The following is a 24,118-nucleotide window of genomic DNA, read 5'->3' on the forward strand; positions in this document are numbered from 1 at the left end:
ACTCAGAATTTATCTAACTTCTGAAAAATAATCAACACAACAGGAAAAGATTCTTTATTATAAAGAGATCTTAAAAGAATGATTACTATTGTTTTCCTATTTTATTTTATTTTACTTACTTTATTTACTTTTTAAGTAGGCACCATGCCCAACATGGGGCTTGAACTCACAACCCAGAGATCAAGAGTTGGATGTTCTACTGACTGAGCCAGCCAGGTGCCTTTACTTTTTTTTTTTCTTTTTTCTTTTTTAATGCTAAGGTTCAAAATACAAATAGAGCAAAACAAACAAACAAAAGGCCATGGCCAGGCAATAAATCTGTATCACATGGAGACATTTACAATTACTTTATTTATATTAAATATTTCAAAGAAATTAAGAATCTAACCTAGACTCTAGGGTCTTACCCGTTTTTAACAATCAGCTAGTAGTCAAATTATACTTTTTTTCAACTACTGTTTTTTGAAAAATTAAGTCAATCAGAGAACTTTAGGTAAAGATAAAACTAAGTTTTCTGGCAGAAATGGTATATATTGTTTTCCTGGTAAATAGGTATCTTCTTTTATTTTCTAAAAACTGTAAGAACAGCCATTGGTGTTTTTTTCTTTTTTAATGACATTTCCAAATACAATACTTGTTTTGTAATGCTGAATCTTCTAAGCAGACTCCCTAGCATTAAGTTAACAAAATGTGAATTTTAAGAATATAACACCTTTTTCTTAGAAGTATTAGGAAGTCTTTTCCTTATTTTTATTCTAATTTTAACTTGTAGCATAACAGTAATATTTAAAATCTCTTACAATTAGATTTTCTAAAAAAAATTTTAATTGAGACACTTAAAGGAGACACTTACTGGTTGTTCTGGTAAGTCTTGCTCTTCTTCCATGAGGACCAGTATTCCTTTCTATCGTTTATGTGGCTGGATTGTGTCTGTCACAGCAGTCTTCACTGTCTGTTTAAAAAAAAGGGATGGGGGATTCAAAGCTTTATGTACTCTTAAAGCATTATCATTGAGGCCATCAGAGAATAATTTTTTAAAACTTTTTGTTACTCCAATCTTTCTACGTGAATCCCAATCTCAAAATCTCAAACCTGCACGTGGCTTTTCAAAATTGACATGCTGCACCAAGTCAAGATAGGTGTACACAATGACCTTTATACTACCTTGTAAAAGCCAACACGTGGAACTCCTTCTGCTGTACTTAAAACATGGTTACTATAGTGCCTAATGCACTAAACATTTTATAATGACAGCCACGTGCAGATAACTAAAACATGATTTTTAGGATTATTGTTACATTAAAAAATGATAAAAACTAGCATAGCAAGTCAATAAGTTATGATAACATCTAACCTGCTTGAATGTGGAACATTTACATAACTGTTAACACAGACAGACACACTGAATCACTTTAAATAGGACAAATTGGAATAGCAATTGAATACTTTCACAACCAACTATCTGTATATATGTAATTAATTTAAAGGAAAATTCCTCTGGGTTTATTTTAATAATGCAAATAAATAAGTAAAGCAAAACCTTGAATTTTAGAATTAAGGAAAAATCATGTAAAACTAAGACCCAATTTTATTCTGAAATAACAAGCTCCATTAAATATACTACCTAGTCAATTTGAGGGAGGGAGAGAGCGAGCACGTGCATGTACACACAAGCAGGGGAGAGGAACAGAGGGAGAGGGAAAAGCAGACTCTCTGGGCTCAATCCCAGGACCCCAAGATCATGACCTGAGCTGAAGGCAGACAGTTAAACAATTGAGCCACACAGGCACCCCACTACCTAGTCAATTTTTAAGCAAACTCTTTACCTTCTCAGACCCTATTCTTCCTTTCCTGATTTTCAAACTAAAAAGAAAAAAAGAGGACTCAAAGCCCCACATTTACAAGTAATAACATCTTATGGTGGCCTGCTGGCAAGAAAGAGACAGGTAGATATTAGCAAACTAAATACATTATAAAAATAAAACTCCACTTCTATGTAACACAAATGAAACCGACACTTCTCCAAAACAGACGTGATAGCTTACGCCTTTAATGAAGGTCACACCTGTTTTCACTTCTACCAACCACTGTAATTAAACATATAAAGCTAAGGTAAGTATAGAACCTTATTGCTAAAATAATGAGAAGAGAAGAGAGAAAAAACATGTAAAGAGAAATGAAAAACTTCAGTTGTGCCAATATACCTCCCCTTCTACTGCTCTATATTGATGCAATACAAAACACTATTTTAGAGCCACACTCCAGAATGGGGAAAAAGAGGGAACACACAAGTGATCAGATGCAAAATTGTCTAACTCCACCACAGCTTTACTCCATTCTCTGACCTAGATGTCAAAGAAAAAGTTTAAAGGTCAGAACCACTTGATGATCAATACTCACGTGTAGCTCATACATAGAGCCTCAAAAGCCAAGTTCTCCAACTACATGACGCAGGTAATTGGTGCTGCAGAATTACAGGGCGCAGTAACTAAAGCCCACAGGAGCTATCTTGCCTGAACTTGTTTTGCTCTCCTCAGAAGAGCATAATCAATGTGACGTGAAACGGATTCACAATTGTGAAAGATGAAACATTTTTATGTTTTACCAGCTTATATCTATTTTAGTTTTAAATTGAAATGTCTTTATGTTATGGGATTTTAATATCGTCTAAATGTACATAAGGTACACATAGAATTTCATCTGAAAAGAAGGAACAAAATAGGGCCAAATTATGAGGGAAGTGTAATGCCTTTAATACCTCATTTGTTGGATTTTTGTATGACCATTTCTTAGCTAAACAAAAAAGTGATAATATTCCATATTTTACTTAATTGAAGGACATATGTAATAACTGCAATCTCTAATTAGTAGATTTTCAGCACGGCAGAGGGTAGGGATATTCCTTCTTATGGGGGAAGGGTTATAAAATCTGCCTCCAGGCAAGAAGGTAAGAAAAATTGTTTTAAGGATACTCAGTAACATGTGCTTTAAGTTTAAAACACAGGAACTATTTGATTTAAGAAATATAAACATTTAAGAAGAATTTTTTTTAATCGATCAAAGGGATCACAGATTTTGTAAGGTAAATACTATTCTTAATTGTGGGGAAATAAATTCTCAAGCCATATAAAACTAAATATTAAAATCCTGAATTTTGTTTTTTAGAAATATGGCAATATTATAGTGATTTTATAATGAAAATGAACAATTTCTCTATTTTTCCTAAGACAAATTCTATGGTAAGTTGAAGAAAACTTTAAGGGAAAAAATTGGAAGACATTTTTTCTACCTCTCCTATTTCTCCTTTGAAAATAAGCACTGGTTGTTGCTTCCATCTTAAAAGTCACCTTATTTTCTCAGCTTTTCAATTTAGGGGAAGAAAAGGGGCACAATTTCTATGATTAGGAAAAAACTTTAAAAATCAAGTAGCTGCGGCCCCCCACGCGCCCCGGTGTGGTGTGGGGTGGGGCAGGTGGGAACCCCCTGGGTGCCTGTGGGGCTGTAAAATAAATAAATAAATAAATAAATAAATAAATAAATAAATAAATAAATAAATATCAAGTAGCTGATCAATGATCACCAATAATTTTGATCATTTAAAACAAACAAAAGCAATCTTAAAAGGAAAGCACAATTTATTACAGAATCTTCTGGAATTCTATTGGCAACATGTAAAATGCATAAAGTTGCAAGCATACATTCTGGTACATTTGTGTATATAATATGTTAATAACTATAAATTATGTATTTCCATCACAATATTCATCTAAGTACTACTTTCTGTTAATACAGTAGTTTTCCTTCCTTCCAATAATTTATAATTTGAATAACCTGAAATATAAGGACATACTAAATACAAGAATACAAGTATTTGTCACATTCCTCGAATTTCTCAATGAGCTAAAACTTTAATATTAAGATCTGACACCATTTTCTGTAAGTGGCACATGCTTACTTACAATCAAGTCACATTTACTAGCAACCAGATGGAAGTGCTGTATAATATAGACACAGTACTATAATAATTGATAATAAAAAAGGTACAGAATTACTATACAAATCTTAGTATTCTCATTTTCATGTTCTACAGTTTAATCTAATTGTGGGTTTTTGTAAACCATTAATCTAACATGACATTATTCTACACTAAACGAAATTCATCTTCTAAAATATCCAAAAATACACAGACTTGACATAGAAGTAGAAAATGGATTCTTATTGGAACTTAAATGAATACAGTTACTTACAATTTAGTCAAACAGCCAGTGAAATTACGAAACAAGGTGTGAGTTAATCTTTTAAGTGCCTTTCAGCATTTGGATAGTAATGTCTTCTCACAACTTTCTAGTTTCAATTCTTATTGTTGATTTCTAAATCACAAGAGTTTGTCAGTATCTAAATGCCTTTATGGGCAGAAATTGGGAAAATCTACAACTGAGAACAGAAATAGTATTCTGTTCCGTATCTGTAAATAGATATGGAAAAAGATTTTCCGTATCTGCAACTGCTCACAATGAAAAAATAAGGAATTTTGTTTGGATTTGAAGAGATCACATAATTTTAAATACTATGATTTCACATGTTCATAAATAAAGCAGGATACTTTTATAATATGACAGCCATAATTTTTATTTTTAATCTTTAGAAATCAGAAGGGAAATAACTAGTAAATATTTTATTTCAATATTCTAATTAGATTTCTACCTCATAATTTCTGTTTTGTATCAAACTGAATATACTATTCATCCTGTAACTGTAAGTGGCTACATGCAAAAATCTAGGTTACTGCAATATTATTATAGCTCTTGCATATAGGAAGGGGAGAAAATATATATATTCTAAACACACATATAAAGAACAAAGATCAAATCATAATGAAAATAAACACTACTCTTAATTATAACATCAAGAGAAGTGTCTAAATAGGGCACAACATTCTGATCCTAGAAGGGGAACTTGCCTGTGGCTAAGTGTGCACAGATTAACTGAATATCTTTGATACAGTTCTAAAGAGTATCTCTAAAGAGAAAACAGGTAGCTCATAAATTTAACCACTGACCATGCCGTGTTTTAGCAGTCTACTTAATATTTCTTCCAAGGCCTTATATATACATATTTTTAGAACATAATAAATAAAGGCTGTAGAAGTTTCCCTGTGGAAAATTAACAGCATCCTTCCCAAAATTAAGTATGTCACAGCAATAACAGTTATATACAACAGTAATCTAAAGAAGTATCCAAAAAAGTGGCATATCATCATTTAAGATTATTAACATGTGTATTACTCTAGGATTTAAAAGTACATAATCAGCAAATATCTTCCATGGTATCCTCAAATATGTGTGTGCCTTGAAGAATGAAAACAATAAGCAAAATACCATCTTCTAGTGGCTTTAAGATGACTGCTTCAGGTATTGTTATTTTCAACAATAACTGATCTATTTTAAAGGAGATCCATAAATGAATTCAGAAACTAGTGCTCTAATACCCAAAGTATCAAACATAAAACTTAAAGATATCTCTTAAAAACAAACTCTAATTTATAAACTAAGGGGCCTTAATAAGGCAAAATCAGAAAAAGTGTCAGGAAAAATGGTTTCAAAATGTGAAGAAACATTTCTATGGTCTCTTGCAGAACACTGCTTATTAGTACTAAGTGTTAGTGGGTGTGTAGAAAACTGGGCTTCGCAATCCATAGAATGTATACATTAGTTTCAAACAAGAAGTGAACAAAGGTTTATTCCATACCTACAAATGTCTTACTGAAATTAGGCAAAAATAACAATGAATATCTTGGAGGAGAGGAGAATTATTAAGAGAATTAAGGAAGACGTATGCCATACCAGCCTTTCAAATAAGTTACAGTGGGAAGGATGAAACAGGAATAATTTACCAAGCATGTAAAATACACCACATATTTTTACATTTATTGTCTTACCTAGTCTTATCTCCACAACTATCCTAAGACACAGGTGTTATCCTCATACTATGGTAAGGGCAACTGGGACTCAAGAAATTGAAACACTTTGCCTGAGAATAACAGCAATAATGTCTCAGGTTAAGGTAGAAATATACCAAATAAAGAGACTAGAGAATGGTGGTGATGGCTGCACAACACTGTGAATATACTTAATGTCACTGAATGGTATATTTAAAGTGGTTAAAATAGTTAATTCTGTTATGTATATTTACCACAATGAAAAAATACAAAAGACCTATGAAACAAGAAATACCAAATGATCAAATCCAAAAAGTGCTTATAAACTAGAACTTAAATAAAAACTTGAAACAAAACAAAAACAAAAAAAGTGCTTCGAAGTAGAGAAAATCAATACTTAAAAAGTACTGCCAGAGCATGCAACTATCGGTCTTCCATCTTCAGGTTTTGAGTTTGAGCCCCACGCTGGGCATAGAGATTACTTAAAAAAAAAAAAAAAAAAACTGCCAGAAAAACAATATCAATATGGAGAAAAGCATGACTAATTCTAAATAAATTAAAAACTAGGCATTCAAGAAATTTTGGAGAAAACAGATTAGCATATTTCTCTCATCTGTGGAAATGATAAAAATTGCATGCAATAGAAGAAAACATAAGCAATGAATAGACCCAATTATATAAAATATACTTTCATGCAATGAGGAATAATATATCTAATACTAAAAGAGTGTAACAAATGGAAGCAAGACCTGCAAGAATTATAATAAACCTTAAGGTCTGCAATATAAATCCACCCAATTCTACATTACTGATCACTTATAATGTGGCAAACCGTAACTAATACTTATATCCATCAAAGGATACAAACAGTTTAAGTAACCACCAAGATCAAATCAGCACTTGGGAAAAAAGATTCTCACTACTAATTGAAAAAACTTTAATAATTTCAAGAGACTACTTCATTCCTATGAAAATACCAAAAATAAAACTAAACAAAATCAAGTGTTATCTGAGCTATAAGAAGATAAGAAATGTTCAGGCACTGGGACACGTTGGGTGGCTCAGCAGTTGAGCATCTGCCTTTGGCTCAGGGTGTGATCCTGGGGTCTGGAGATCAAGTCCTGCATCGGGCTCCCTGTGAAGAGCCGGTTTCTCCCTCTGCCTATGTCTCTGCCTCTCTATGTCTCTCATGAATAAATAAATAAAATCTTTTAAAAAAAAGAGAGAGAGAGAAAAAAAAAATGTTCAGGCACAACTGTAAAATCATGTTATCTGCAGACTGTTCTCTGGTTAGAGTATAAAACAGGTCATAAAATTGCCCATGGCCTGATTAATTCTCTAATTTTTCCCCCAAAATTAGATAGAAGGGTAAAAAGCTAACTCTAATTCAAGAAACAGTAAGTTTGTTTAGAGAAATGAAAAATTGGAAACAATCAGCATGTGGAGAATGGCTTACCTAGGCTGTAATTCTATAACATTCTATATTAAAATAGAAACTGTAGGGGTGCCTGGGTGGGTTAAGGTAGAAATATACCAAATAAAGAGACTAGAGAATGGTGGTGATGGCTGCACAACACTGTGAATGTACTTAATGTCACTGAATGGTATATTTAAAGTGGTTCTCATTTTTTTCAGTTAAGCCTGTGCGCGCAGCTCAGGTCAGGTCCAACTCGGGCTCCCTGCTCAGCAAGGAGTCTCCTTCTCCCTCTCCCTCTGCCCCTCCCCACTGCTCATGTGCTCACATTCTCTCAAATAAAGAAATAAAATCTTAAAAAAAATAAAATGGGAACTATAACCTATTTCAATAAGCTCATTTAAAAAGGTGAAAGAAAAGATTTTACATTAATTATGAAACTTAATATAATTTGTTAAGAGTCAAAAGCAGATCCAAAGGGGATACAATGTTAGATGTCTCAAGGTTTGTATAGTAAAATGTTTACACACATTATTTTACAAATGCTCCTAAAAAAGTGTTCAAGACATTAAGCTAAAATTGGACATAAATTCTCCATTCTTGCCCCATCCTTTTTCCTCAGGAAAAAACTTCAACTTTGAGAGAAAAGCAATTTAAATTGTATTGATTCTCCCTTACCCCAAATCTTAAAGAAGTTCAAGACAACACTACAGGCAGAAAGACTTATTAATTTTCTTGTTCCGTTATCTCTTTCATAAGCAAAAAGTCAAGTCAGACCCTGCACACAAACCTAGGGTTGTTTCATTTTACGGTTCTATACAAAAGCACTGAACTTCCACTAAAGAATTTGATATCAGAAGATATTTCACATTCGATTTTACCCTATTAGACAGAAATTACTCTATGAATACAAGAAAATATATAACATAAAATGCTATACAAGGAATATAGATTTTAGGGTTGTAAACTAAAATCAAAAAGGTGAAGACACTGCCTCATGAAGCCTCTTAAGTAGCAGAACCAGTAGCAGAACCCAAGATTATAAATTCCCTCATCTGAAGCTTTTTTTCCCCTTTCAGGTAGAATTGAATATAGGACTCCCTTTTGAAAACTACATTCCTAATATTAGCATAGGCTATTTATTCCTTTTCCTACACTAAATCTCTTAACTATTCTATTACTTTGACTTCGTGGCATTATAGCATAATTTTTAAATGTTTTAAATTTATAAATTCAACACATTTTCAATGTTAACTGGCATCTTAAGGACCGCCTCAAAATCTTAAAACCAGATTCTTTTTTTTTTTTTAAGATTTTATTTATTCATGAGAGATACACAGAGAGAGGCAGAGACACAGGCAGAGGGAGAGGCAGGTTCCCTGTGGGGGACCCAGGTGCCTCTACCAGATTCTTTTCTAATGGTACTTTTTCTTTTTTTTAAAGATTTTACTTAGGGGATCCCTGGATGGCTCAGCGGTTTGGTGCCTGCCTTCAGCCCGGGGCATGATCCTGGAGACCCGGGATCAAGTCTCACGTCGGGCTCCCTGCACGGAGCCTGCTTCTTCCTCTCCCTGTGTCTCTCTCTGCCTTTCTCTGTGTGTGTGTGTCTCTCATGAATAAATAAATAAAATCTTAAAAAAAATAAAGATTTCATTTATTCATGAGAGACACAGAGGCAGAGACACAGGCAGAGGGAGAAGCAGGCTCCATGCAGGGAGTCTGACGCGGACCTCGATCCCGGGCCACCAGGATCACGCACTGGGATGAAGGCAGGCACCAAACCGCTGAGCCACCCAGGGATCCCTCTAATGCTACTTTTTAACTTCTTGTGAAGTCTAGCAAAAATAACAATTGGTCTTTACAACATAAGTTTTTAATTTACAATGTACAGATGGATTTACTGTTAATGAAACAGGTCATTTTAATTACAAGGTATATGAAAATAAATTCCTTTACTATTTCTACTCAAAGATAAGCATCACGATTTTAGAAAATTAAAATACTTATTAACCTACTAAAACCTCAATGTTGTTAGTGAAAGTTCCATGTTTCACAATTAATGATTAAGAATTCTTCAAATGGAAAAAAAAATTATTCAAATGGGACACCTGGGTGGCTTAGTGGTTGAGAATCTGTCTGCCTTCGGCTCAGGGCATGATCCTGGGGTCCTGGGATCCAGTCCCACATTGGGCTTCCTGCATGCTTCTCCCTCTGCCTGTGTCTCTCATGAATAAATAAAATCTTAAAAAAAAAAAAAAAAAGAATTCTTCAAAACTCCTCTAAACCTCTACTATGGTCTATAAGTCTGACAGTTTATAATTCTGTTAATACCACTGTTGTGTACTCACTTGTTACCAATTCAAATTCATGTTTTCAAAGCTTGTTTTGGACAAAGTTGTGGTATGAACTTGTTTTGAATAGCTTGCTTTGATGGAATTGTTTTTGAAGATATTAGGATTTTCTTATCGAACTTTTGCACCTTGAGTGGAGAGGACCATGAAGTCCCCGATACCATGGTAAGAGCAGTGGTGTCCATCAAGTGATGAACTTAAAAGTTCAACTTTAAAAACCAAGAGGTCTGACCACCAACTTGACAGCGTTCGGTCTGGGCAAGGCTATTCTTTGCCGATCTACACAGCCCTCTGAAATCTTGAGAAGTTTGCTCCTGCTATGGCCAGACTACCTGTGGTCGGCAGTGGCAATAAATCATGTAGCAGTCTCAGGAGTAGAAGGGGCATCTGTTCTGGCCTTGGTGAAGCTACTCCTCACAGGCAGTGGCTCTTGGAGTAAAAAACCTGTGGAGCAGCCCACCTTGCCCGTCAACACCACTATTAATTACTGTCTGTGAGCAATGTGCCCCAGCAGCAAGGGACCTACACCAGCAGTTGACACTCAGCTTTTAGTTGCAATGACTGACTCCACCAAGACCAGCTTGTTGAAAGGTACACCTCAACTAAATTTGGATTTTATTTCTTTCATCTCCCTTTTATCTGAAACAATAGGGTAATTAATTTATCATTAGTTTGCAATATCATTAGTTTATTGGCTTATTACAAGACATTATCTTTTATGCCATTGGTTTGTAAGATATTAATATTATAAATTCTAATTCCCATAAACATGTGTTAAATAAATTATTAGCAAAGACAATCTCTGTCTCAGAGCATAATTTGCCCCAAATAAAACAACTACTAGTTTTCCTTTGGTTGATTCCTGTGGAATTTGATCCTAAATTCCACAGTGGCAGAGACCACTTTCTTCTTTTTAGTATCTGACAGCACATTGTGGGCATTCAATAAATATTCAACCAAGTACAATTTCTAGGCTCTTGATTCCTCTAAACATTTACTTAAAAGCAGTTCACTATGAAACTTCAATACATTTAGAGGCACAGAACATTCAAATCTTCATGTTTCCCATTTCTCACCAGGGATGTCTAAATCACAACTTTAGTTCTTTACAAGGTTTTGTTAACTGACTTCAGGAATATCACTTTGAAGTCTGTGTTAACTGAAAGGCTCCGTTCAAGTAAAAGCAAGGAATGATATACTTTATATCACATCCATAACAAAGAATTACAGCACAGGCACTACTTATATAGCAATCAGGAGCCCTCGGGTTTCTCTCCCTTAATAGACTAAAGTTAGAAAAAGAAAAATGGGGGGGGGGGGGAGCATAGAGAAAGAGGAAAAAGAATCCCCTTTCCCAAACACACATATACACATAAAATAGATTTCTGATGAATGATAGGTCCACACCTTAATCCCCAGAACCAACAAATGCCATCTTATTTGGAAAAAAGTCTTTGCAGACGTAATTAAGGATTTTTAGATGAGATTATCCCGGATTATCTGGATAGGTCAAAAATACTATCTCCAGTGTCCTTGTTAAGGGTGAAAATGAGTAAGAGAAACCTCATTTGAAATGGAGTTCAAAGGCCTTGAAGGGGGTGCTCTCAAGCCCTACCAACTTGTCAACTGCAGACCACGAAGGAAGAAGCATACCTTGCGTCTTCCAACAGAAGAATCCTACTTTACTACAACAGTGGCAAAAGGTAAGATATCCTTCTTGCTAGGCGATAGCCCAGTCAATGAGAAACCATCACCACCCTGAACTCTCCTCCAATGGACTTCTGCTCAAAACAGCTCCTCCGTACTTCCTCCTTTTTCCCTATAAAGGAGAGATATAACTTGCTTTGATGCACTTCACTTTATTGCACTTCCCAAATACTCTGATTTTTGGAAATTGAAGGTTTGTAACAATCCTGTGCTGAGCAAGTCTATTGGCACTATTTTCCAACAGCATTTGCTCACTTTGTCTATGTACCACATTTTTAAAATCTTGCAATATTTCAAGCTTTTTCAATATTATGTTTGTTGTAGTGATCTGCAATCAGTGACCTCTGATGTTACTACTATAATTGTTTTCAGGTGCCATGAACTGTGCCCATACATGATGATGACCCTAATCGATAAATGTTGTGTGTGTTCTGACTGCTCCACTGACCAGCCATTCCCTCATCTCTCTCCCTTTCCTCAGCCTCCCTAGTCCCTGAGACACAACAATACTGAAATTAGGTCAATGACTAATCCTACAATGGTCTCTAAATGTTCAAGTGAAAGGAGGAGTCACACATCTCTCACTTAACTTTTTTTTAGTGTAACCTGTTTATTGAATTAGCTGACTCGATAGGGTGCCTTATCATCAGGTCTCCTCTTTCTCTTTTAAAAAATTTTTTGAGGATATTTGGCAATGTTACCTTAGTTTCAGATATACAACACAGTGATTCAAGATCTCTATAAGTTACATTATGCTCACCACAAGCGTAACTACCATCTGTCACTACACAAAGCTATTACAGTATCATTAACTATATTTCCTATGCTGTGCTTTTTATTCCCATGACTTACTCTTTCTATAACTGAAAGCCTGTATCTTCCATTCCCCTTCACCCGTTTTATCCCTCCCTCTGGCAACCATCACTTTGTTCTCTGTATTTGTAAGTTTGATTCTGCTTCTTGTTGTTTATTTATTTGTTTTGTTTTTTAGATTCCACATATAAGTGAAACCATATGCTATTTTTCTTTCTCAGTCTGACTTATTTCACTAGCATAATACCCTCTAGGTCCACCCATGTTGTAAATGTCCTTTTTCTGCATATCTCACTTTAAATGAAAAGCTAGGGGCAGCCCCGGTGGCGCAGCGGTTTAGCGCCGCCTGCAGCTCGGGGTGTGATCCTGGAGACCCGGGATCGAGTCCCGCGTCGGGCTCCCTGCATGGAGCCTGCTTCTCCCTCTGCCTGTGTCTCTGCCTCTCTCTCTGTGTGTGTCTCTATGAATAAATAAATAAAATCTTTAAAAAAAATAAAAAAATAAATGAAAAGGTAGAAATGATTCAACTTAGAGAGGAAGGCATATCAAAAGCTAAGGCAGACTGAAAGCCAGGCCTCTTGTGCCAAACAGTCAAATTGTAAATGCAAAGAAAAAGTTCTTGAAGGAAATAAAAAGTTTCCTTTTAATTTTCAGAGTAAAATTTCAGGGAAATTTTATACACTTTTCAGAGTGTAGTGAATACATGAGTGGTAAGAAAGCAAAATGGTTTCATTGTTAATATGGAGAGATTTTGAATGATCTGGATAGAAGATCAAACCTGCCACAATATTCCCTTAAGCCAAAGCCTAAGCCAGGGCAAGGCCCTAACTCTCTTCAATTCTATGAAGGTAAGAGAGGGGAGGAAGCTGCAGAAGAAAAATCTGAAGCCAGGTGAGGTGGATTCATGAGATTTAAGGAAAGAAAGCCATCTCTACTTCATAAAAATGCATAGTGAAGCAGCAAATGCTGATGTAGAAGCTGCAGCAAGTTATCCAGAAGATCTAGCTCAGATTAATTGATGAAGATGGCTACACTAAACAACAGATTTTCTTTCTTTCTTTTTTTTAAGATTTTATTTTATTTACTCATGAAAGATACAGAGCAGGCGAGAGAGAGGCAGAGGGAGAAGCAGGCTCCATGCAGGGAGCCCGACGTGGGACTCGATCCCAGGTCTCCAGGATCAGGCCCTAGGCTGCAGGCGGCGCTAAACCGCTGCGCCACCGCCACCGGGGCTGCCCCGAACAACAGATTTTCAATGTAAATGAAATGGCATTAAATTGGAAAGAAGATGCCATCCAGGACATTCTAGCTAAAGAGAAGAAATCAACATTTGGCCTCAAAGCTTCAAAGGACAGGCTGACTCTCTTGTTAGGAGTTAATGTAGCTGGTGACTTTAAAATGAAGCCAAAGCTCATTTACCATTTCAAAGATCCTAGAGCCCTTAAGAACTATGTTAAATCTACTTGTCTGCACTCTGTAAATGTAACATCAAAGCCTGGACAACAGCACATCAGTTTACAACATGGTTTTCTGAGTACTTTTTTTTAAAAAAAGATTTTATTTATTTTAGAGACAGAGTGAACATGCCTGCATGAATGGGGGGGGGGCGCAGAGAGAGGAGGACAAGCCCTCTGTGTTGTGTGTGCAGCAGAGTTCAGGCTCCATCTCATGACCCGACCCTGAGAGGTCATGACCTCACCCGAAATCAACAGATGCTTAACCAACCGAGCCACCCAGGTGCCTCAGTTTTCTGAGTATTTTAAGCCTACTGCTGAGAACTACTGCACAGAAAAAAATATATTCCTTTCAAAATATTACTGCTCATTGACAATCTACCTCGTCACCCAAGGGCTCTGATGAAGATATACAATGAGATTAATATTGTTTTCAAGCCTAGAATATATTATTCCAAAACTAAAATTATACCAAAATAATTACTCCAAAATAAAGTTTATCTTTTAAAAAGGGAGTATCATTACACATTAGCATGGCTGAAATGAACAAAGGAAAACTGACCATATCAAGTGTTCACAAGGAAGTAAAGCAACAAGAACTCTCATGCATTGTTAGTATGAATGTAAAAAGTACAATATAGCCATTGTGGAGAAGTTTGAGTTTCTCAGAAAGCTAAACATCCACTTACCATATGAACCATCAATCCTACCCTGAAGTATCCACCTAAATGAAAATTTATGTTCACCTGAAAACCCGCACATGAATGCCTATAGTGGCTTTGCTCATATATACAATGAGAACTGGAAACAAATGTCTTTCAAACCAGTGAATGAATAAACTGTTGTACATTTATAGAATGGAACACTATGCAGCAATTCATGGAACTCAGATGAATTTCCAATACATTACGCTAAGTGGAAGAAGCCACACTCAAGAATCTACATATTGTATAATTCCACTCATATGACATTTTTCATGTAAGGACAAAAAAGAGATCAGTGGGTGCCAGGTGCTAGGGATGGGGAAAGGACTGGCTACACAGAGTTACAAGGGAACTTATCGGGATAATTGGAACGGTTTTCTACCTCAATTATATTGGTCATTACATGATTATATGTATTTGTAAAACTCAAGAGAACTTCGTATGATGACTTTATTATATGTGTGAATTATACCTCAAAAATTATATAGGATCTGTTTATATGTTTAGAAAAAGGGATCCCTGGGTGGCGCAGCGGTTTGGTGCCTGCCTTTGGCCCAGGGCGCGATCCTGGAGACCCGGGATCGAATCCCACGTCGGGCTTCCGGTGCATGGAGCCTGCTTCTCCCTCTGCCTGTGTCTCTGCCTCTCTCTCTCTCTGTGACTATCATAAATAAATAAAAATTTAAAAAAAATGTTTAGAAAAAAATTAATTGTATATGAAGTTGAATAAAATTCTGATTGTGAGCACCTAGGATCGAGCCCCACATTGGGCTTCCTGCTAGGTAGGAGGTCTACTTCTCCCTCTCCTCCTCCCCCTGCTCATGCTCTCTTGCTTTCTATCAAATAAATAAAATCTTTTTTAAAAAATCTTAAAAAATAAAATAATAAAAATCTACATATTTTGTTTAAAAAATTATATAGCTGTAATATATACAAATAAAATTATAAACATAGATCAATGGTTTATAAATACAGAGATTGAAATGTTGGTCAATAAAATTATAAATAGGGCAGCCCCGGTGGCGCAGCGGTTTGGCGCCACCTGTGACCCAGGGTGTGATCCTGGGGACCCTGGATCGAGTCCCACATCAGGCTCTCTGTATGATGGCTGCTTCTCCCTCTGCCTGCGTCTCTGCCTCTCTCTCTCTCTGACTCTATGAATAAATAAATAAAATCTTAAAAGTAAAATAAAATAAAATTATAAACAGTTGGATCAACAATTCACAAGTACAGAGACTGAAATGGTGGTATTACTTGATATTATCTTAGAGGAGTTTTCCATCACATAGAGGACTTAAATAAGGTCAAACTGTATAAATTTTTTATGTTAAATGGAGCTACCTTCAAACAGATATCCCTACCTAAACTAGAGTGGTAGAATTCTAACCCTATGCTAAGCCATTAAAGGTAGATCTATACAATACAATCAGAACCAATTACACCTAACTAGAAACAGATAAATTACACCTAAAATAGAAACATATGTACTCAATAAAAAAAAAAAAAAAGAAACATGTACTCAAAGACAAAAACAAAGAGTAAGGGGTACTTAAGAGACAAGCAATGAACCAAAGATCTCTGCAAAATACATAGACATTTATCAAGCCAGAAGAATTACCCTACAGAAAATACTTCGCAAACCCAATGATATACCATGAAAACATGTATCTGGAAAAAATAAATAAATTAAAAAAACAGAAAAAAAAAAAAACAAAGAAAATCCTTTAGTTGGAAGTCTTAAAAGAAAAAAAGTCGCATAAAATCCATATCATTTCATCATTTACCGGAGTGTCATTATGGATGTTAACATCGAACAGCAATGTTTTCTTTTAAAAAAGATATTTAAGGGGCTTAGAGGCATAATACCAAAAAGGTTGCAAAAAATCATTAAGCAAGCTTGCTTTATAAGACAGATGGTTCTGGGCAGCCCCAGTGACGCAGTGGTTTAGCGCCGCCTGCAGCCCAGAGTGTGATCCTGGAGACCTGGGATCGAGTCCCACATTGGGCTTCCTGCATGGAGCCTGCTTCTCCCTCTGCCTATGTCTTTGCCTCGCGCTCTCTCTCTCTCTATGAATGAATGAATAAATAAATCTTAAAAAAAAAAGACAGATGGTTCTTAGAAGTTTGTAATCAAGTTTTTATAAAATCAGTCATTCCAAATACACTACAGGAGCTTGCTTAATTTAACTGGCAAATTAATACAAGGGAAAGAGATGGGATTCAGAGTCAAAAAGGTTTGTTTAGCTCTGTTAACTACTAGCTGTAAGACCTGGACAGGTCACTCTTATCTCTCTTGTAAATATAGATTCATTTTAAAATTCAATGAATACTTAGAAAAAGAGTCTAGTACAATCCATGTGTCTAACACAAATATAGGTACCCCCAAAATGTTAGTCCCCTTTGCATTCATAAGTGTCTTGCTATACACTGAGAGTGGAAGACTAAATAAGGTAGGACCATATCCACAGGTTATTTAGTCCAGTGGATTTCTTAGGTACGAAACCACTGCAAACCCACAAAAAAAAGAGAGAGAGAGAGAGAGAGAGAGAGAGAGACATCGGACTTCATCAAAATTTAAAACTCCAATTCTTTAATTTGTATTCTGGTTTCTATACCACTATAAAATGTTTCCTATGGAAATTAAGAGTTACTTTTTTCACTAATTTTTCTCAGTCCACATCTGTGTATGTCCTATCAGTGCTTATGGTAAATGTAGTCTCCTTAGACTTTACCAACGCCCCACCCACTCACCTCTGGTAACTACCAGTTTATTCTATTTAAGAGTGGTTTTTTTGGTCTCTTTTTCTTTGTTCATTTGTTTTGTGTGATACGAGTGAAATCTTATGGTATTTATCTTTCTCTGACTTACTTCACTTAGTATTATATACCCTCTAAGTCCACCCATGTTGGTGCAAATGGCAAGATCTTTTATTTTTTTTATGGCTGAGTAGCAGTATTCTGTGTATGTACCATATATTTATTCATCTGTGAATGGACACTTGGGTTGCTTCCATATCTTGGCTACTGTAAATAGTAATAAACATAGGGGTGCATATATATTTTTGAATAATTAGTGTTTTCATTTTCTTTTCCCATTTTAAAATTTTATTTTGTATTTTATTTAAATTCAATTTGCCAACATACAGTCATCTCATTGTGTGCCTCCTTAATGCCCGTCATCCAGTTAACCCATCCCCCCCTATTTTTATTTCTTTTGGGTAAGTACTCAGTAGTGGAATTACTGAATCACATGGTAATTCTATTTTTAATTTTGAGGAACTTCCATGCTGTTTTCCACAGTGGCTATACCAATTTGCATTCCCACCAACTGTACACAAGGGTTTCTTTTTCTCCACATCCTCACCAACATTTGTTATTTTGTGTGTACTTTGGAAAAATGTCTACTCTGATTTAAAAATCAGAAGACTGCTTATTTAGTGTTGAGTTATATATGTTCTCTATATATTTTGGATATTAACCTCTTATCGAATGTGTCATTTGCAAATATCTGCTCCCATTCAGTAGATTGCCTTTTTATTTTGTTGACAGTTTCCCTCTCCATGCCAAAGCCTTTGATTTGGATATACTAAGTGTACTTCTGCAGGATCTGACGATGCTGACTGGCCCCTCTGTACTAGATTTCTTTTGGGATACTTGAGAATTGCCTTCTTTACACACAAGGTTAGGTACCTTTATTTTTTTATTTGATTTTTTTAAAATATTTTATTTATTTATTCATAGAGACAGAGAGACAGAGAGACAGAGAGACAGAGAGAGAGAGAGGCAGAGACACAGGCAGAGGGAGAAACAGGCTCCATGCAGGGAGCCCGATGTAGGACTCGATCCCGGGTCTCCAGGATCACGCCCAATGCTGCAGCGGGGAGCTAAACCGCCACGCCACTGGGACTGCCCGGTTAGGTACCTTTAGCCCTTACAAACACACATGTATTATTTATCTGTGTATGTGTACATATATTTCTTCTAAGTAGTTCTGCTTCTCTGATGAAGCCTAACATCTGCCAATCCTGACAATTTACTAATAACGTTGCAACCATTAATACCCACTTTGCTGTGCCTTAACCAGCACCAAGTACCATCTTTTAAATTTCTTGCCTAACTCAACAAGTAAAACATGATCTCAAATTGCAAAATAGAAAGCATGATTTTTAAGAAATAAAACTTGTCCATCTTTTATTCCCTTTGTGCTTTCTAGAATTTATGCCCTATTTAGCTTTCTCCAACTTATAAATACATTCATACTTTTGTCTACAACTTCGATAGCTTTATTATCTACATTTACATGTATTTATCAGGAAAGGATATTAATTTGGTCAAATGCTTTTCTGGCATTCAAAATGATGATCATACCGTTTTTCTATCATCTATTAAAACTTGTTAATAGATGTTCTAATATTGAGCCATATATGCATTTATTTCAGAAACCAAACCCTTGGATTGTAGAATATTATTTTAACAAACTGTTAAATTCTATTTTCTAGTACTGAATTTAAGATTCTTACATTGATACTTGTAAGATTCTTTCACAGTTTCTTATTTTGTGGTTTTCATGAAGTTTCAGAATCAACATTTCATTGGCTTCCTTAAAAAAACCATAAACTTACCTTTAAAAAACTTTTTTATTTATTTATGAGAGACACAGAGAGGCAGAGACATATGCAGAGGGAGAAGCAAGCTCCCTGCGGGGAGGAGCCTGATGTGGGTACTCATCCCAGGACCCCCAGCCTCACGCCAGAGCCAAAGGCAGACACTCAACTGCTGAGCCACCCAGGCATCCCGGGGGGCTGCTGGTTTTCAAAGTTACCATGGAATTAGAGAGAGGAGGATGGCACTTGGGCAAGTTAAACTGCTACAAAGTTTACTGTTTTTCCTGAAATGTGGCCATTTTTCTTGAATAAATGCTCCCAGTTTACTGTAAGCCTATGGTTAATTTTCAGAGTTCTGAAACAGTTGATTGTGTCTGCCCGGGTTCCCATTGCTTTTATGGAAGGGAGAATTTCAGAGGTTCTCACTGTCATTACTGCTAACATCCTGCACTTTAACTGAGAAACTCCTTTAACTCAGTTTTTTGTGTTTTTTTTTTTGGGGGGGGGGAAGCTAGCCCCAGTGGAGCTAGGGGTAGGGTGATGAGAGTGATGGGTGGGGTGGGGGGAGTGAGGAGAGAATCTTAAACACCCTCCACACCCAGTACAGAGCAGATGTGGAGATGGACCTCATGACTCTGGGATCATGACCTGAGCCTAAATCAAGAATCCGACATTTAAATAACTGAGCTACCCAGGCAACCCTTAGCTCAATCTTTATGTTTATTATTTTGCTATATTTGCTTTTGAATTTTTCTCTTCAAAATTTCAATATTTACATTTATTTCATTATTTATTTCCTCTGAAATTACTAAAAAATGCTTATCTTTAAAATCTTCAGTTCATACTATTCGCTATTTCCTTTAGTGTCAGCTGCATTTGATTCCTTTTTCATAACATTACTTTTCCTCAAATGATTAAATCTAGACTATTAGAGTTCATTTTTACAGTTGGGAGTTTTACTTTTTTCCCTCAGAGTAGATGAGAATTTTTGTTCATCTGTTGTATAGGTAGGTTCTAGTTATATACATTCACTTACAGTGATTATGGAAGAGGGGTGAAATATACAGTTCATCAGTGTCCGCAGGTAATCTGCTTTCCGGATATGAATCCATCTCTTCTGAACATCACATAAATTATTAGGGATATCTCTGGCCTCTTATGCCATGACTTTCACTTTGAAATAGCTATCAAAGCTTTATCCTAGGGAGAAATACCAGACTTAGCTAGTCACTTTGCTTTTCATTTCCTCTACTTTTGTTATAGCAGTCTATAGTTACTTCAGACTCCTCATTCTTCTTTTTCTAATCCCAAAATTCATTCATTCATTTATAAAATATTCATTTAATGTGTACTATGTGCCCTCCATTGGCTTAGATACTGGGAATTCAGTGATAAACACAAAATCCCCAGCCTCAAGGAACTTATATTCTAATAGGAAGATGAACAAATACATAAGGTAATATAATTTTACAAAGTAATAAGTACTATGGAAAGGAATACAAAGAGACAACAACGGACTACAGGGGAGCTATTTCAGATAGGGTAATAATTTCTCTGCTTTTTCAGCAGAGTTCTGAATAATGAAAAGGAGAGTTATAAGAAGATGCAAAGGAAGAGGTTTCAGAAGAAAACAAAAATAAAAAAAAGTGAAAGGATAAAATCTTGGCATGTTTGAGATACAGCAAAGAGACCGGTATTAACAAGTGAAGGAATGGTTGGAAATGAAGACTGAGAAGCAGGCAAAAGCCACATCACATACAGCCTTGTAACACATGATATGGAATTTGGGAAGGCAATGGGTGCTTCAAGCTAGAGAATGACATAATTTGTTTAATATACACTAAACTCCAAGGGGAGAATAGAAGAGAGGGAAACACATGCCCTCTCCAAGCAGACTGTACAATGTGTCTTGAAAGCATTTCTCCAGGCTTTATCCAGGAGACAAACACCAGATGCTCAAAATCAAGAGTAAGGGCCGGAAACTGATTTATGCTCCAAGCACCCTTCAATTTCTTCATAATTGTTTACTTGGAGTCTGATACATTTTTGGAACTTCTACATATACTTCCAGCTGTGATTTCTTCTCCTACTCTCTATTAAATCCCATCTCATTGTTTATCTTTCAGAAATTCACCAGTCTCATCAAATGATGGCAACCTTTCTTGATATATTACCTTTCAAAAAACATCTAACATATCTAACATATTACTCAAAGTCCTTTGTACTGGAGTCCTGCTGAAGTAGACAAAAATATCTCACAACCCTGGGATCATGACCCAAGTTGAAACCAAGAGCTAGATGCTTAACTGACTGAGCCACCCTTATACTCAAGCTGACCCACCTTAAAGCTCTCTGTCTTTCAAGGGACCCTAAGAAAGCCTTTTAGCTCTCACAATTCAGGCATCAACACAAATTACATTTCTGTGGGGGAAAAAATTATAACCAACAACACCTTCCCTGCAGAACTGTCTGCAGACAGACAAAAGCCATCACCACGGTGGTGAACTCCTTCCATAAATAAACAGCCCAGCCAACTGACTGTGGTAAAGTTGGTGAATTCTTCCGGTTACTTTATTTGGGAAGTATGACTGACCGACATATCATTGTCAGCTGTACGAATATTTATAGTAACTTCACACTTAACAGAATACTATCAGAACTTACAGAGAAATAATTTTTAAAAAATACACTTAGGCTGTACCACGTTCTTAATAAGAAAAATACTTTATCAGGAACAGATTCTCTAAGAAGAATTGTTCTTAACCTAATATTATTTCTTGGAAAATCATCCCTTCAAGTTGTCTATAAAATAACCTTTAGGGATCCCTGGGTGGCGCAGTGGTTTGGCGCCTGCCTTTGGCTCAGGGTGCAATCCTGGAGGCCCAGGATCGAATCCCACGTCGGGCTCCCGGTGCATGGAGCCTGCTTCTCCCTCTGCCTGTGTCTCTGCCTCTCTCTCTCTCTCTCTCTCTCTGTGACTATCGTAAATAAATAATAATAAAAAAAATTTAAAAAAATTTAAAATAACCTTTAATAAAAATTTAAAAAACTTTCCCCCCGCAAGCTTCTGATAAAATAGGGGATGTATTCTACAAGAAAAATTCCAAAACCATAGTAAAAAGTATTGCAAAGGAAGAGTTAATCTGAATTAGATTTGTCAAAGTGAGCTTAATAATAATCTAACAGTTCTACTACAATCCTTCCAACTCTTTCTGTTTTTAGTAACTTGTCAATCACAAACCTAAGAATTTATTTAATGTGCCAGATCCAGACTCCATGGAACTCAAAGCCTCCAAAATTTTATTTCTTTTTTTTTTAAGGCAGATAAAGGTTTGTTTTATTGAATAACTGATCTGATTCATGCTGAGGCCACTATGTACAGACAAGAGAGAGGGAGTTTTATTTCTTGGTCTCTTCCTCCTTGGAGAGAGTCTTGATGATTTCCTCCTTCTTGGCCTGGAGCCACTCTTCAAGGCGCTTGCGGGCCTCCTTAGTCTTAGATCTGCGGGCCTCAGCCTGGTCAGCCAGAAGCTTCTTGCGAGCCTTGTCTGTCTTCAGCTTGTGGATGTGTTCCATGAGATCCACTTGTTCTTGAACACGTTACCCTTCACTTTCAGGTAGAGGCTATGATACATGTGGTGGTCAATCTTCTTAGATTCACAGTATCTTCTGAGCAGCCTGCGTAGAATTCTCATCCTCCTCATCCACGTTACCTTCTCAGGCATTCGAGCATTGGCAGTACCTTTTCTCTTACCAATGCCCATATGCCTGCCCTTCCGGCGGGCCAGAGTGTTTTTCCGGCACCGAGCTCGGGAATGGACAGTCACAGGCTTCCAGATTATTAGCCCATCTTTGATCAGTTTTCGTATCTGCTGACGGGAGTTTGCATTGGCGATTTCATTGGTCTCATTGGGGTCCAACCAGACCTTCTTTTTGCCACAGCGGGGGACACTGGAGGCAAGCCTCTTCTGAAGCCTGAGCATACTCATGGCTGCGGCCAGCGCCGAAAAGGAAAGAACCCAAAATTTTCTTTATCCTTCTTTGATCTGTGAGGTTAACATTTCTAAGAGAATCGCAATTTTTTTCTATAGGTGCTATGGCCTGATACATGGTTTAATTCCAGTATGAATATCCTATGTGGGGCCCAGGAAATTTAACAAAAATCCCCTACCCCTGGACAAGCAGAGCAGGACTAACTCCATTTTGTGCTACATCTGCCACCTTCTATATGACCCCCACATAACCTGCTTATTGCTTAAGGCGCTGCCCCACCCTGGTCAAACTGCTGGGCACACCCTAATGGGAAATCGGCTCATAACAATGTAACCCCGCCTTGTGCCTGCCAAAACTACGCACAAATTCTGACCAAAGTAATAGGCCAGCTCAAATGGATACTATAGGGTGAGATGTAATTCAATTGGCCACCTGCGTGTGGACATGACTGTGCAACTTTCTGTGTATCCCATTGGCCACTGCCCCCTATAAAGCTGCTAGGGCTCTTAGTCTCGGGGTCCAAGTCCCTGCTCCGCTGTGTCAGGTATACTTGGACCCAAGCTCGAGCTTGTAAATAAACCCTCGTGTGCCTGCATCGGTGTCGGCTCCTTAGTGGTTTCTCGGATTCACAATCTTGTGCACAACACCTATAAATGTGTTTTCCAGTTATATAGAAAAAATTTTACCCTATTTCTTCCACCTTTGAAAAACAAAACTGTATCACTTCCTATAAATCTATCTATATATATATATATCTATATATATTTATATACCAGCTCTCTATTATTCAGATAAAATTTATCTTACACTATACTAACAGAACTAAGTCTTTTGAAATGTATGTCTTCAGTTGTCAAAACTATAAAATCTAGGTTCAGTTCTTCTATTAATGTTTTATTTCCCCAAACTTATTTACTCTTTTGAGAATATATCAGCCAAAAATTCAGTACTGTCATTTCAGCACAAGGTGAGGAATAGTGAATTTTTTTCTATATTTAAAAAAATGTAATTCCAATGTAGTTAATGCACAGAGTTGTATTAGTTTCACAGTAGTAGTGAAGTTTGAACACCTGTTATTTTACTCTTTTCAACATAATTCACCTCTAGAAGAAGCAGGCTGGGCAAGCTTGAAGCATTAAC

General features: G+C 36.4%; 1 protein-coding gene and 1 pseudogene across 2 annotated transcripts in view; both read right to left on the reverse strand.

Annotated features, from left to right (window-relative positions):
• The window catches only part of EYA3 (EYA transcriptional coactivator and phosphatase 3), a 100,510-nt gene that overhangs the window by 65,056 nt on the left and 11,336 nt on the right, over positions 1-24,118 (reverse strand). For both annotated transcript variants that reach the window (XM_055332041.1, XM_055332040.1), the window contains exon 2: positions 854-952. In XM_055332041.1, the coding sequence (XP_055188016.1) occupies positions 854-886 (33 nt within the window). In that variant the 5' untranslated portion in view covers positions 887-952. The remainder of the gene's footprint in view (positions 1-853; positions 953-24,118) is intronic.
• Positions 22,385-22,977, reverse strand: LOC129513748 (60S ribosomal protein L19-like; annotated as a pseudogene).

Source organism: Nyctereutes procyonoides, unplaced genomic scaffold (assembly GCF_905146905.1).
Source record: "Nyctereutes procyonoides isolate TBG_1078 unplaced genomic scaffold, NYPRO_anot_genome, whole genome shotgun sequence".
NCBI classification, from domain to species: Eukaryota; Metazoa; Chordata; class Mammalia; order Carnivora; family Canidae; genus Nyctereutes; species Nyctereutes procyonoides.